Here is a 15,811-nt window from a genome sequence, read left to right as displayed (position 1 = left end):
ACCTAAAAATACGCAAGTCAGGCACTAAGGCAAGAAAATGATCAGAAATGTGGTAAATGTATTTGATCAATTGTTCTGTTATAGATACGTTTTCAACACAGATCCATTGCTTGTACGCCAATGAGGAAAAACTGTAAGTAAAAGTTTGAATTCATCCCTTTAATTGTAACACCCCTTTAATTGTAACACCCCTTTAATTGTAACACCCCTTTAATTGTAACACCCCTTTAATTGTAACACTCCTTTAATTGTAACACCCCTTTAATTGTAACACCCCTTTAATTGTAACACCCCTTTAATTGTAACACCCCTTTAATTGTAACACCCCTTTAATTGTAACACCCCTTTAATTGTAACACTCCTTTAATTGTAACACTCCTTTTAATTGTAACACCCCTTTAATTGTACCACCCCTTTAATTGTATGGCTGTAAATCCACGTCTCCTACCTGTCTGCAGACGCGGGACTTCTCCAAGAGGTACTGTTCTATCTTAGCCCCTTCGATGGCACCGCCCTTAGTGAAGTTAATGTCTATGTACTTCCCAAAGCGACTGGAGTTGTCATTGCGGATGGTTTTGGCATTACCAAAGGCTGAAAGAATAGCAGAAGTTGCGATATGTTTGTAAGGTAGTGAAGAGTAGAGAGAAGAAAGAAAACACATTTTCATTATGAAGGGACCACAGGTCCAGGGAGAGCAGATTGAAATCACATTCATTCGTTATTCTGGTGCGAGAAGAAGATCCCAGCCTGATGAACGCATGAATCAATCAAATGAATCAATTGTCTTTAAGACAGCCCCAAAGGCCTTTACCCTCCAGTATCGGGTTGGCCTCCAGGATCTGTTGTTCTATCCAGGAGTGTTGTCCACTGACAGCAGCTAGGAACTGCAGCATCAACTTGGTGCTCTCTGTCTTTCCTGCTCCAGACTCACCACTGAAACACACAGGGAACATAGTTTTTTTTAAAAGGCTATACAATCTAAATGTACTCTTCTAGTTGATTGTATCATGGGTGCATGGTCCTGTTTTTCAAACCTAGTTACTCCCCACAAAAGGGGTAAAAACACTTGTTGAATCAAAAGGTTGTTTCCACGTCAATTTCCAACAAAAGAAAATCAATGTGATGACGCTGAACCAATGTTGTTTTCAGGGCGACCCGTCATCCAGGGCGACCCGTCATTCAGGGCGACCCGTCATTCAGGGCGACCCGTCATCCAGGGCGACCCGTCATCCAGGGCGACCCGTCATCCAGGGCGACCCGTCATTCAGGGCGACCCGTCATTCAGGGCGACCCGTCATCCAGGGCGACCCGTCATTCAGGGCGACCCGTCATCCAGGGCGACCCGTCATTCAGGGCGACCCGTCATTCAGGGCGACCCGTCATTCAGGGCGACCCGTCATTCAGGGCGACCCGTCATTCAGGGCGACCCGTCATTCAGGGCGACCCGTCATTCAGGGCGACCCGTCATTCAGGGCCAGTGAGGCAGATTATAACTATTCATTTTTTGTGGGGGGGGGGGGGGGGGGCCTTGCCTGTATTGCATGTTATTTTGGCATTAATACGTGTCACATGTCAGTTTGTAAACAAATATATACATATCATTGAGTTCATAAAGCCGCATACAAAACTGGCCTCTTCTGTTTTCTTGAGTAAGGCAGTTCTGTTGGGACAGCTTTCTGTTGGCCCTAACAGTTTGTGGGCACCGTTTGTCACCGTTATAGTGGAATTAATGTGTTGTTTAGTGTTACGTTGTGTAGTGGCTTTGTATGGCATGCATCATTTTTTGTTGTTCTTTTCCCCACCAAGATTGACATGCTAAAATCGCCACTGGTTGTTTTAAGGCTACATCAGGACACTTTTGACCTAAAGCCAATGACATGTTACATTTTGTTGTTATTGATTTCACGTTGAAATCAAGTTAGTTGACAACTCCACCAAATCTAGACGTTGAACTGATGTCTGGGCCCAGTATGTTTACAACCTCCTGGCCCCTCTCCTCCCTCTCCCTCCTCTCCCCCCTCCCTCTCCTCCCTCTCCCTCCTCTCCCCCCTCTCCTCCCTCTCTCTACCCCCTCTCCCCCCTCTCCTCCTCTCCCTCTCCCCCCTCCTCCCTCTCCCCCCTCTCCCCCCTCCTCCTCCTCCCTCCCTCTCCCCCCTCCTCCCTCTCCTCCCTCTCCCCCCTCCTCCCTCTCCTCCCTCCCTCCCTCTCCTCCCTCTCCTCCCTCTCCCCCCTCTCCTCCCTCTCCTCCCTCCCTCTACTCCCTCTCCCCCCTCCTCCCTCCTCCCTCTACTCCCTCTACTCCCTCTACTCCCTCTCCCCTCTCCCCCCTCTCCTCCCTCTCCTCCCTCCCCTCCCTCTCCGACCTGATGACACAGCACTGGTCCTTCTTGTTGCGTCTCATGTTGAAGAAGCAGCCGTCTGCGATGGCGAACACGTGTGGCGGCAGCTCTCCCAGCCGGCGGTCCGTGTACAGATGCACCTGCTCTGTAGTATAGAGAGGCAGCAGCTGGTACGGGTTCACTGCCACCAGAATGGAGCCTGTGTAAGTCTAGACACAACACAGAGAGAGGAACGTTGTGGCTGTCACACACACAGTGGTACTGAGATGGGTGATGTGAGTGTGTGTTTGTGTGAGAATGAGAGAGACGTTATCCGTCAGAATGTGGCACTACTGATGAAAAGCGTGTGTGCCCAACAACACCATTGCATTAAACAACATTCAGTAACGCCACAGTATAACCCTTAGTCTCGCTTGCCTGAGAAAGAGGCTATACAACCTCCTCCAACCGGGACACAGCGCAGAGAGGGGTGTGGCTACTCAGTCAACGAAGTGTTTATGATTTACTTTCCAGATACCATGACAACCAGACAACCAATGGTTTGACATTTAAAGGCCTAGTGCAGTCAGAATTCCGTTTTTTATCTGTGTTTTATCTCATATTGTACAACAGCTTTTACATTTTTATTTTTAATTTTTAATCAGTGTTATTTCCTGACAGGTGCTGGTTGAAAATACAATCTACACTGGACCTTCTAATCAGCAGGTCTGCATGAGGGCGGGAGTTTCGGCGTTCCGTGGCGACATCACCAGGCAGTAAATTGATTCATAGACCAATAATATAGACCGTTCCAAAGCTCTCTGCCAATAACAGCTAGTTTTCAGTTTTCCCCTTCCCACTCAGACCACTCCCAGACAGTCCTAGCAAAAGTCTTGCTTGAGAAATAGTTTTTCTTTGCCAATAGAAATCTATTACGGGTAAGGTAAGAAATCAATTATTTGATAATTGAAATAAAAACATTTGCATTGGGCCTTTATTACCCAGTTATGATACCAAAACCTACTATCTATAAGGTTAGAAAGTCACTGCAATGGGCTTGGTGGTCAGAAACCACATCACATTTCATGTTTGCAACGTCATATAAAAAATAAAATATTAAACCAAACATCGTCCCCTTGTTTTCTATATTTCAAACAAGTCCTGATTCATGAAGGCAAGCAGACAGACAGTGGTTTAGGGTGTTGGCAGCTTGGCAGGGCAACACTGGGACGTTCTCATTCAACACATAAGAGGAACATTGGTCTCTATGGAGACAAACACCAGTGTGATAATCCTAACTACAGGGCAAAGTCTATCTATCTGTCACAGACAGAGCATTCACTTCAGCCAGAGAGGAATACTGTGCTGAGTCCCCAAACGAGCGTAAACCACCAGTCATCGTGAACAAGCTAGTTATATATCATTTATCGTGAATGGGGTTCTTTCAAACCAAGAAGATGACAGTTGAGTCTTTGCATAATGTTTGATCACTTATGATCATTGGTCTGTCAATAAAAATATATGTGGTTCTACCTGGTTCTACCTGACTCTACCTGGTTCTACCTGGTTCTATCTGGTTCTACCTGACTCTACCTGGTTCTACCTGGTTCTATCTGGTTCTACCTGGTTTAACCTGACTCTACCTGGTTCTATCTGGTTCTACCTGACTCTACCTGGTTCTACCTGGTTTAACCTGACTCTACCTGGTTCTATCTGGTTCTACCTGACTCTACCTGGTTCTACCTGACTCTACCTGGTTCTACCTGGCTCTACCTGGTTTAACCTGACTCTTTCTGGTTCTACCTGGTTCTACCTGACTCTACCTGGTTTAACCGGACTCTGCCTGGTACTACCTGGTTCTACCTGGTTCTACCTTTCACGCATGTCCGCAACTTCCTTATCAGTTATTATCAACAAAGGTATAATTTGTATCATTTTGCACATCCCATTTCCAGCTGGGGAGGAGGGGCAATGCTTGTTTTAAGAACTTAGTAAGGTGGATTACAGATACAACGATATGAATAGGGACTAAATAGTTGATATAGTACACTACACAATATATGTATGAAATATACTAACATAGATGATACCGTCCTTGTGTCGGACCAGGAGGTTCCTGAGGAGCCCGGCCTCGTTGAGGTCTCCCAGTCGAATCATGTCGTCCACTCCGTTAACAGACGTAGGGTGCATGGGCCGGAATTCATCCTCTTTCTTCTTGTTGATCTCATGCTCCTGCAACGATCAATAACACTGTCACAATATATCACGAGAAATATTTAATTCTGAGGCCAAAGATTTCTCAGACAAAAAAAACTAAAAAACCATCCAGCTCTTTATTTCACTTCAAATAACCAACAACAACAAAATGTCCTCTTGAGAAGTTATTTTGTGGTTGAAGATAAAATAATCAACAGAACCCTCCCCCAAAAAGAGGACAGGACACATAACAATATTTCATTAAAACATTCAGGTGTACAGAACAGATACAGTACCTTCCAGTAGACAGTTAGGAGGTACAGGTAGGTATTGGACAGGTAGCTAGGTACAGTACCTTCCAGTAGACAGTTAGGAGGTACAGGTAGGTATTGGACAGGTAGCTAGGTACAGTACCTTCCAGTAGACAGTTAGGAGGTACAGGTAGGTATTGGACAGGTAACTAGGTACCTTCCAGTAGACAGTTAGGAGGTACAGGTAGTTAATGGACAGGTAACTAGGTACAGTACCTTCCAGTAGACAGTTAGGAGGTACAGGTAGGTATTGGACAGGTAACTAGGTACCTTCCAGTAGACAGTTAGGAGGTACAGGTAGGTATTGGACAGGTAACTAGGTACAGTACCTTCCAGTAGACAGTTAGGAGGTACAGGTAGGTATTGGACAGGTAACTAGGTACCTTCCAGTAGACAGTTAGGAGGTACAGGTAGTTAATGGACAGGTAACTAGGTACAGTACCTTCCAGTAGACAGTTAGGAGGTACAGGTAGTTATTGGACAGGTAACTAGGTACCTTCCAGTAGACAGTTAGGAGGTACAGGTAGTTATTGGACAGGTAACTAGGTACCTTCCAGTAGACAGTTAGGAGGTACAGGTAGTTATTGGACAGGTAGCTAGGTACAGTACCTTCCAGTAGACAGTTAGGAGGTACAGGTAGGTATTGGACAGGTAACTAGGTAACTAGGTACAGTACCTGTCAGTAGACAGTTAGGAGGTACAGGTAGTTATTGGACAGGTAACTAGGTACCTTCCAGTAGACAGTTAGGGGGTACAGGTAGGTATTGGACAGGTAACTAGGTACAGTACCTTCCAGTAGACAGTTAGGAGGTACAGGTAGGTATTTGACAGGTAACTAGGTACCTTCCAGTAGACAGTTAGGAGGTACAGGTAGGTATTGGACAGGTAACTAGGTACCTTCCAGTAGACAGTTAGGAGTTACAGGTAGGTATTGGACAGGTAACTAGGTACCTTCCAGTAGACAGTTAGGAGTTACAGGTAGGAGGTACAGGTAGTTATTGGACAGGTAACTAGGTACCTTCCAGTAGACAGTTAGGAGTTACAGGTAGGAGGTACAGGTAGTTATTGGACAGGTAACTAGGTAACTAGGTACAGTACCTTTCCTTCATCATCGAAGAGCTGTAGCTTTCCAGTGTCGGTCAGCTTGACCTGAGCTCCGATGGGCACCCCCTGACCGGAGTCTACCCACACCCATTCACCCTGGGGGGGGGGGGGGGGGGCAATGGACAGTCAATACTGGACTAAATACTGAGATTAAACTAATGAAAAGTCACCTACACAGACACCCTATGAAAGACATTGCTTCAAATCTTTTAACTATTTTCCCCCAATAATGTTTAAAATTCATATTTTCTGTCAAAGACAATGTTGAGGATAGGACCTGTTACAAATCATACAAGCAAATCTTCAACATTTTGTATGAGAAGAGTACAGTCATAGTTATCTTACCTTCCTCAAAACCACCATGATTAAAAATGTCTTGTCTCCAATCTGTAGATTTAGAGAGAAAAAACAAAAGGTGTGTATGATTCCATATTGTATATTGTAGAGCCCTATTGGACCCTGGTCAAAAGTAGTGCACTATACTGAGAATAGTGTAACATTTGGGATACAGACAATATATCAGTCGTATAAAATGGCTGCCGTGTCAGCCAGGACCACTCCCTTTTACAGTAAAACAATATTGACACATTGTGACACCAGATGGTTAAGGCCTTGTGATTCCTGCTTCAATACATTTTATTTAAGTTTAGGTTTTTACTGAAATCAAATGATTCAATAGAATCTGAATCCTATTTATATCCCATTAAAGAATCAAACCCCATAACAACGGATGTGGACATGTTAAAAAAGAAATATCATATGACATGTACATCTTATCACTGGTACATTATGGCTGTCGTCACAACACCATTAGAAGAATCAAAATAACTTAGACAAGTGTGGTTCAAACCACCCCCTTGTAGCAGCCCATGTCTTACCCGTAGAGGTTATATTGCTGTAGGTCTGTAGAAGCTCTCCCTGGTCCTGTAGCCAGTTCAGTCCTCAGCCACTGTTCAATTGTCTGTCCGGTCCAGTCCACCAAGAGAAATAAAACAGGCAGTACTGTGAACCAGGAAACAGGAGGACAACGAGAGCTATGCCAACACAGCACAACCAGCACCCCTTTATGACCTGAAGACTTTGATCTCAGACACTCAGCACGGGAAATAATCAGAGCAGTTACAGTCAACGCATGACAGGTAGGTCCAGTGTAGGTAACACCCAGTACAGGTACACTGAGAGCAGGCCCACCCCGAGGAAGGCCCACCCCGAGGAAGGCCCACACCGAGGAAGGCCCACCCCGAGGAAGGTCCATCCCGAGCAGGCCCACCCCGAGGAGGCCCATCCCGAGTTGGCCCACCCCGAGGAAGGCCCATCCCGAGTTGGCCCACCCCGAGGAAGGCCCATCCCGAGTTGGCCCACCCCGAGGAAGGCCCATCCCGAGCAGGCCCACCCCGAGTTGGCCCACTCTAAGGTCTAAAGGGAAGGGATACCTTATAGCAACCAGCACGTCTCAAACCTTTCTCTTGTAGCGTCACTGTTTCCATTTCAGCATTAGCATAGGTGGTGTTGTCACACCTCTGTTAGTAACAGGAACGGCATGTAAAAGAGGGCTGTAAAAGCAGCCTAATAAAATCTGAATTACATTATATTTCAGTGGATTGCTACACTAAATGTATCATAAACAATGTTGATTAAGATATTCTACAGTTCCTTCAGAAAGTATTCATACCCTTTGACTTATTCCACATTTTGTTGTGTTACAGACAAAATTAAAAATAGATCACAATACCATATAATGAAAAAGTGAAAATACGTTTTTAGAAATTTTTACAAATTTATTGAAAATTAAATACAGAAAGTATTCACACCTCTGAGTCAATACTTTGTAGAAGCACCTTTAGCAACGATTACAGCTGTGAGTCTTTCTGGGTAAGTCTCTAAGAGCTTTCCACACCTGGATTGTGCAACATTTGTCCATCATTCCTTAAAGAAATTCTTCAAATTCTGTACAATTGGTTGTTGATCATTGTTGATCAACCATTTTCAGGTCTTACCATAGATTTTCAAGTAGATTTAAGTCAAAACTGTAACTCGGCCACTCAGGAACGTTCACTGTCTTCTTGGTAAGCAATTCCAGTGCATATTTGGCCTTGTATTTTAGGTTATTGTCCTGCTGAAAGGAGAATTAATCTCCCAGTGTCTGGTGGAAAGCAGACAGAACCAAGTTTTCCTCTAAGGTTTTGCATGTGCTTAGCTCCAATCCATTTATTTTTTATCCCGAAAACTCCCCAGTCCTTAACGACTACAAGCACACCCATAACATGATGCAGCCACCACTATGCTTGAAAATATGGAGAGTGGTTGCATTGGAATTGCCCCAAACAGAACACTTTGTATTCAGGACAAAATGTTAATTGCTTTGCCAAAATGCTCCAACAGTGCAGTAATATCTAACAATTTACAACAATACACACAAATCTAATAAGTAAAAGAATGGAATTAAGAAATTTGGAAATATTAGGAAGAGCAAAGAGGACAAGTACATTAGAGTGTCTAGCTTGAGAAACAGACGCGTCACAAGTCCTCAACTGGCAGCTTCATTAAATAGTACACGCAAAACACCAGTCTCAACGTCAACAGTGAAGAGGCGACTCCGGGATGCTGGCCTTCTAGGCAGAGTTCCTCTGTCCAGTGTCTGTGTTATTTTGCCCATCTTAATCTTTTATTTTATTGGCCAGTCTGAGATATGGCTTTTTCTTTGCAACTCTGCCTAGAAGGCCAAGAACAAGAATAGACTGACGAGTTTCAGAAGAAAGTCCTTTGTTTCTGGCCATTTTGAGCCTGTAATCGAACCCACAAATGTTGATGCTCCAGATACTCAACTAGTCTGAAGGCCAGTTTTATTGCTTCTTTAATCAGAACAGTTTTCAGCTCTGTTAACATAATTGCAAAAGGATTTTCTAATGATCAATTAGCCTTTTAAAATGATAAACTTGGATTAGCTAACACAACGTGCCATTGGAACACAGGAGGGATGGTTGTTGATAATGGGCCTCTGTACGCCTATGTAGATATTCCATTTTTAAAAATCTGCCGTTTCCAGCTACAATAGTAATTTACAACATTAACAATGTCTACACTGTATTTCTGATCAATTTGATGTTATTTTAATGGACAAAAAATGTGCTTTTCTTTAAAAAACAAGAACATTTCTAAGTGACCACAAACTTTTGAACGGTAGTGTATATATATATATATGTATTAAAATTAAAATACTGAAATCCCTTGTTTATATTTTAAGTATTCAGACGTTTTGCAATGAGACTCGAAATTGAGCTCAGGTGCATCCTGTTTCCACTGATCATCCTTGAGATGTTTCTACAACTTGGAGTCCACCTGTCGTAAATTCAGTTGATTGGACATGATTTGAAAAGGCACACACCTGTCTATATAAGGTCCTATAGTTGACAGTGCATGTCAGAGCAGAAACCAAGCCAAGATGTCGAAAGAATTGTCTGTAGAGTTCCAAGACAGAATTGAATTGGGTCGAGGCACAGATCTGGGGAAGGGTAGCAAAAAATGTTTGCAGAATTGAAGGTCCCCAAGAACACAGTGGCCACCATCATTTTTAAATGAAAGAAGTTTGGAATAAAAGAAGTTTGGAACCACCAAGACTCCCAGAGCTCTAAGCTGCAGGGTTGAGTAACTTGGTGGCAGCCAGCTAGTGACAAGTGGCTAAGTTCAGGGCGGGCGGTACTGGGCGGGGGCCGGCTAGTGGTGACTATTTAACAGTCTGATGGCCTTGAGATAGAAGCTGTTTTTCAGTCTCTCGGTCCCAGCTTTGATGCACCTGTACTGAACTCGCCTTCTGGATGATAACAGGGTGAAAAGGCTGCTCGGGTGGCTGAGGTCCTTGATGGTCTTCTTGGCCTTCCTGTAACACCGGGTGGTGTAGGTGTCCTGGAGGGAAGGCGGTGTAACCCTGGTGATGCGTTGAGCAGACTGCACCACCCTCTGGAGAGCCCTGCGGTTGCGGGCGGTGCAGTTGCCGTACCAGGCGGTGATACAGCCCGACAGGATATTGTCAATGGTGCATCTGTAAAAGTTTACGAGGGTCTTAGGGGCAAAGCTCAGGACGCTGAAGAGGCGCTGTAGTGCCTTCTTCACCACACGGTCTGTGTGGGTGAACCATGTCAGATTGTCAGTGATGTGTACGCAGTGGAACTTGAAGCTTTTCACCTTCTCCACTGCTGCCACGTCGTTGTGGGCGTGCTCCCTCTGTTGTCTCCTGGGGCCTGTTGCACAAAAGTAGAATTAAGACATCCGGGATAAATGACTCAGCTGAGCTCAATGAAGCCAAAACATGTGCGTCCAGGCTTAATTGGTTGCACAAAGACCAAGCCAGGATGAGCAGACACGGATTCATTAAGCCAGGTGAAACCAATCCTGGATAGGTGCGCGCTCACGGCTCACTCAAATAGACCCCGCCACAGATCACAGATTAACTGATTTACCATGGCAACTAGAGCCGCGTACTTTTCCCGTCGGAAGCACAAATCCTCATGGAGGCATACGAGGAGGTAAAAGATATAATTAAGAAGAAAGGCAACACCGCCACAGTGATAAAGCAAAGAGAAAAAGCGTGGCAAAGTATTGCAGACCGCCTGAATGCGTAAGTAGTGCACAATTACACACTCACCGCTCCGCTGAAACATCACAATTACAATTCAAATATTTAATTCACATCTCCAAAAATGCAGTTGTACTGTAATTATGAAACGGTTAAATTTTTTATTGAAATGCACTGCAGATATGAGTGAAATTGTGTAAAGTAACTCCATCACACTGTATAAAGCTATGATAAATGTTTTGATATTTTTACTGAAAACAAGACAAAAATACCAAGTAATTTTTTGCAGTGTGACTCCATTAAATGTGTGTGTGTGTGTGTGTGTGTGTGTAGATTAAACATGAACGGGCCAAAACGGACATGGCAGCAGGTCAAAATCAAATACAAGAACATTCTGCAGAATGGTATGGTCCCTGACTAATATTTAACAAAGCACAAGCATATATTGTACCCAGAAGGTGCCTGCTCACACATTGTCTGTACTGTTTTAGCAGTGAAAAAGAATACCCACAGACAAGGCACGGGTGGTGGGTCACCAAAGGCTGACCTTACCCCAGCAGAGGACATGGCCTTGGAGCTAAATAAAGGCAGGCCCGTCTTAGAGGGGATCCCTGGGGGGAAAGAGACGAGCATAGGTTCCTCCCAAGATGCCACCCGCTTCATTCAAGGTATGTCCTTCCATCTCTACATGGGATACAACCACATTCATATTGAATCAATTTGGACTGTCTGACTTTGGTTTACCTATTGCCTTGCAGTGTCTGGCAGCACTGTGTTCCTGTTAGAGCCACCAGCACAAGCACCAGACGATGCTGATCCAGTGAGTACTCCATCAAAGGCATACTGTAGGCCTGGCATGTCTTGTCTACTAGCTTCAATATGAATCCGATTAAATGTGATAGGGTGAAGGCCCCAGTGCAGCAGCAACAGCACATGATGGAGACGATGATGAGGAGGAGACCATCTCTCTGGATTCCAGAAGGCATGAGGTATCATGTTAAGACTGTGAAAGTACTATTTACTCTACAATGGTGAGGAGTCCTCATCAAAATCAAAAAATCTAATTTATTTTACAGGACCCAGATGCTATACAGTGGGAAAACCAGCCTGGCAACATAGTGCGTATTAATAAAAGGACACCACATCCTGCCAAATTCCAGCTGCGCTAATTGTATTGTGTTCACAGAGCTCACAAGCTATCAGAAAGTTGTATGGCAACCACCTCCGGCGCCAAATAGAACTGGCAGACATAGACATTCAGTACAAGAAGAAAAAGATGGAAAATCTTGCACTGGAGTCCGAAATAAAAAAGAGGACAATTAGGAAACTGGACCTTGAAATAAAAAAACTTGAGGGAGGTGAGATATGCCTTCAATGTACACTGTATGCTAACTGTAACACAAATGTATTAATCATTATTTTTCTTTCCTCCCCCAGCTCCAAGAAGATGACACAGCTCAAAATAAAAATTAGGTATATTCTCGTAAAGTCAAGTGAGCCATGACATATGAGCTCTTATTGTGAGCACACAGGACGGTGGCATCTTTCTAAGGTTTTTTTTATTTTCCCAGCAATCAGTACAACCAAGTCATCGTTATAAGGCATCGCCCTCTTTTGCCCACCCCCCCAGCACCAGGTGTGGCCACTAGCCTATATGAAGGCCCAAAATTGTGTGTTCCTTTCTGCTCTGACAATGGCATGCCCATTCGTGCGAGATGTGGTGGATGAAGAAGCACTTGTGCTGAGGAGAGCCTTCAGGCGAGAAAGGGTCTTCAGGGACCGGTTGGACCCACTGGCCTTCCCTGATGACCATCTATATGAAAGATACAGGTTTTCTGCAGATGGCATCAGGTATCTATGCAGACTACTGGGTCCCAGGATTAAGCACCGCACTGCACGGAGCCATGCACTGAGTGTGGAGCAAATGGTTTGTGTGGCCTTGCGCTTTTTTGCTAGTGGAGCCTTCCTGTACTCAGTGGGGGATGCAGAACAGCTGAACAAGGCCACAATTTGCCGCACAATAAGGAGTGTGTGTCTGGCTATCAAAGCATTAGCAGATGTCTTCATCTCCTTCCCTGGCCACAGAAGACTCTGTGACATCAAAGAGGAGTTCTATAGGATTGCAGGTAAGAGGATCTACAAATTACAGGACAACTGTTAACACATAGTAGGATACTCATTACTTTGTGTGACAGGTTTCCCCAATGTCATTGGTGCAGTGGACTGCACACACATAAGGATAAAAGCCCCCTCAGGTGCCCATGAGGCCGATTTTGTGAATAGGAAATCCTTTCACAGCATTAATGTTCAGGTGAACATAACTTTTTGATATTGTCCATTGACGAACACTCTGCATTGCCAGTGATGTGCATTGATTGGTGTAATATTCCTCATCTTATGATTTCAGATGGTCTGCAATGCTGACTGTGTGATCAGCAATGTTGTGGCAAAATGGCCTGGCTCAGTCCATGACTCCAGAATCTTTCGGGCCTCTGAAATCTATCAGTGCCTATCACAAGGTAAGCCACACAACCCCTATTTATAACCATCATGGCTGTGTCAAGAATATCACTGTGTTTATGAGGTAGTAATGATGAGATTTTGTGTTGACAGGTGAATTCTCTGGTGTGTTGCTGGGAGACAGGGGGTATGGCTGCCAGCCTTTTCTCCTGACACCTTTCACAGACCCCCAGGAAGCACAGCAGGCCTACAACCATGCCCATGCCAGGACCAGGGCCAGAGTTGAAATGACCTTTGGCCTCCTGAAGGCACGCTTTCACTGCCTTCACAAATTAAGGGTCAGCCCTGTTAGGGCATGTGATATTACTGTGGCTTGTGCTGTCCTCCACAATGTGGCCTGCCTGAGGAAGGAGAGGGCCCCCAGAGTGCCACCAGCCATGGACTGGGACAATCCGGCAATCTTCCCTGATGACGACAGTGGTCGGCTGCTGAGGGACCAATATGTGTTGAATTATTTTAGTTAGTATGTGTGCTTTCAATTTTGGTTAAATATGTCCTGCGGTGGCAGAGGAAATTGGGTTTTTTTGGGTTCGTTTTTTGACGAATTTGGCCTCTTATGATGTTTGTGCGGTATACTGTGTGTAATACAAGGCTGCAGGGAGGCTACTGCATCCATTCATTTGTCTGTTCAGTTGATGTGTATGGATTTGTCCTGCATTTATTTTAGTGTGCAGACATGCAGGGTGTGTTATATACAGACCTTTGAATGTGTATGTATCATTTTGTATAATATGCTTGGATTCTGTGCTTTCCATCTTGTAGAGTCACTGTGACTTCAGTTTCGAAAGGAGCTGATGGTTTACCTGCTTTGTTTTGTCCTTATTCAATAAAGGAACATAATGTTACACATTGTGTTTTTATATTCATATGGAATGTGTATTTGTTTATATGACAGAGTACTAGGGCCACACTGAAGAAAAAGGATAAAGTCATAAATTTATGAGGCTGGTTCTTTCTGCAGAAAAGCTACATATTGTTTTTACAGTTTTGATACTTATGACAATGTGATACTTAATATTCTGGCACATCAGCATGTCTTTGTTTATGAAACCATACTGAAGTACAATTTCACGAAATGCCCCACATCTGTCATTTTAACAACTGTCCTCCTTTAAAACAACTGGTTACAATATTATGACTTGTGTTTTTTTCCCCTCTGTGGCCCTAATATTCTATCATTTTATATATAGCCTTATAGTCTATGGGAAACTGTAAATTATCTAATGATAGCAACATCATCTAAAAATCATTTTTTATCCAAAATCATTGAAATTAATGATCACAAACGTTTAAATAATAACAGTGGGTCTAGTTATATGTGATAACAATGTATAGTGAGCAGTGAAATAACTATTGGTTTCCATTTGTGGTGACTGCTGACTGACATTAGGGATGAGATTAAATAGATCCTGGAATTTAGCCTGGTCTGGAGCAGGCTAGCTCCACAGAATAAATCTCCATGGTAATTTATACCATAACATATCCTCCTGCCCCCTATCCATCTTTAGTGCAACCGGATTACGGATCAATTGAGCCAGGATCACCAAGATATCCTGGCTTAATCCCTTATCCTAGTTTTGTGCAACAGGCCCCTGAAGTCCACGATCAGCTCCTTCATTTTGTTGACGTTGAGAGAGAGGTTATTTTCCTGGTACCACTCTGCCAGGGCCCTCACCTCCTCTCTGTAGGCTGTCTCGTCATTGTTGGTAATCAGGCCTACCACTGTTGTGTCATCTGTTGTGGCCACAGGGAGTATAGATCTTTGTGGGGCCCCTATGTTGAGGATCAGTGTAGTGTAGGTGTCGATGCCTACCTTCACCACATGGGGGCGACCCATCAGGAAGTCCAGGACCAGCTTGCACAGTGCCGGGTTCAGACTCAGGGCCCCGAGCTAAGTGATGAGTTTACCCTCCAAGCTCATCACTGTTTTTTCTTTGTCATTATTGGGTATTGTGTGTAGTTGAGGGGGAAAAAATGACTTAATCAATTTTAGAATAAGGCTGTAACGTAACAATATGTGGAAAAAGTCAATATTTTCAGAATGCACTGTATGCTTCTAGCTGGCCCAGTTATTCAGGAATGATTAACCATCACTCTGCCTCCTCTCTAATCCCAGCAGGCCCAGTTATTCAGGAATGATTAACCATCACTCTGCCTCCTCTCTAATCCCAGCAGGCCAGTTATTCAGGAATGATTAACCATCACTCTGCCTCCTCTCTAATCCCAGCAGGCCCGTTATTCAGGAATGATTAACCATCACTCTGCCTCCTCTCTAATCCCAGCAGGCCAGTTATTCAGGAATGATTAACCATCACTCTGCCTCCTCTCTAATCCCAGCAGGCCCAGTTATTCAGGAATGATTAACCATCACTCTGCCTCCTCTCTAATCCCAGCAGCTATTCCTCGCGCACCTAGAACCTACCGCTTCAATACAGGCTAAATATTTGTCATTTCACTTTTTAAATGTATTACCTTTTAAACGTGTCAAACTCAACCAGTCACAAAGTTTTAATCTGATTAGGCTGCTTCAAACGTCTCCTGTAGGCTACCTGTACACATCGGTCCAAAACATCTCCTGTAGGCTACCTGCACACATCGGTCCAAAACATCTCCTGTAGGCTACCTGCACACATCGGTCCAAAACGTCTCCTGTAGGCTACCTGCACACATCGGTCCAAAACGTCTCCTGTAGGCTACCTGCACACATCGGTCCAAAACGTCTCCTGTAGGCTACCTGCACACATCGGTCCAAAACATCTCCTGTAGGCTACCTGCACACATCGGTCCAA

General features: G+C 44.3%; 2 protein-coding genes across 3 annotated transcripts in view; one reads left to right on the top strand and one right to left on the bottom strand.

Moving 5' to 3' along the window:
• LOC139541675 (unconventional myosin-VIIa) overlaps nucleotides 1-4,543 on the bottom strand; it is a 107,348-nt gene extending 102,805 nt beyond the window's left edge. The window contains exons 1-4 of the mRNA XM_071346595.1: nucleotides 4,398-4,543; nucleotides 2,364-2,548; nucleotides 812-933; nucleotides 449-591 (exon numbers count right to left, since the gene is read on the bottom strand). Of these exons, the coding sequence (XP_071202696.1) occupies nucleotides 449-591; nucleotides 812-933; nucleotides 2,364-2,548; nucleotides 4,398-4,508 (561 nt within the window). The 5' untranslated portion in view covers nucleotides 4,509-4,543. The remainder of the gene's footprint in view (nucleotides 1-448; nucleotides 592-811; nucleotides 934-2,363; nucleotides 2,549-4,397) is intronic.
• Nucleotides 4,544-10,161: 5,618 nt separating this feature from the next.
• Nucleotides 10,162-13,888, top strand: LOC139541674 (uncharacterized). 2 transcript variants are annotated; one of them, XM_071346593.1, is made up of 10 exons: nucleotides 10,162-10,906; nucleotides 10,994-11,170; nucleotides 11,261-11,322; nucleotides 11,405-11,491; nucleotides 11,579-11,620; nucleotides 11,689-11,860; nucleotides 11,940-11,975; nucleotides 12,074-12,628; nucleotides 12,910-13,021; nucleotides 13,116-13,888. In XM_071346593.1, exons 1-7 carry the CDS (start codon nucleotides 10,843-10,845, stop codon nucleotides 11,951-11,953), a joined length of 618 nt encoding a protein of 205 aa, XP_071202694.1. In that variant the 5' UTR covers nucleotides 10,162-10,842; the 3' UTR covers nucleotides 11,954-11,975; nucleotides 12,074-12,628; nucleotides 12,910-13,021; nucleotides 13,116-13,888. The 2 variants fall into 2 exon arrangements, with proteins under 2 accessions (XP_071202694.1, XP_071202695.1); XM_071346594.1 differs by having other exon boundaries at nucleotides 12,698-13,021.
• The last annotated feature ends 1,923 nt before the right edge of the window (nucleotides 13,889-15,811 follow it).

This window comes from Salvelinus alpinus, chromosome 16, assembly GCF_045679555.1.
Source record: "Salvelinus alpinus chromosome 16, SLU_Salpinus.1, whole genome shotgun sequence".
NCBI classification, from domain to species: domain Eukaryota; kingdom Metazoa; phylum Chordata; class Actinopteri; order Salmoniformes; family Salmonidae; genus Salvelinus; species Salvelinus alpinus.
Note: the sequence above shows the minus strand (reverse complement) of the source record. Positions and strands in the feature narration are given on the sequence as shown.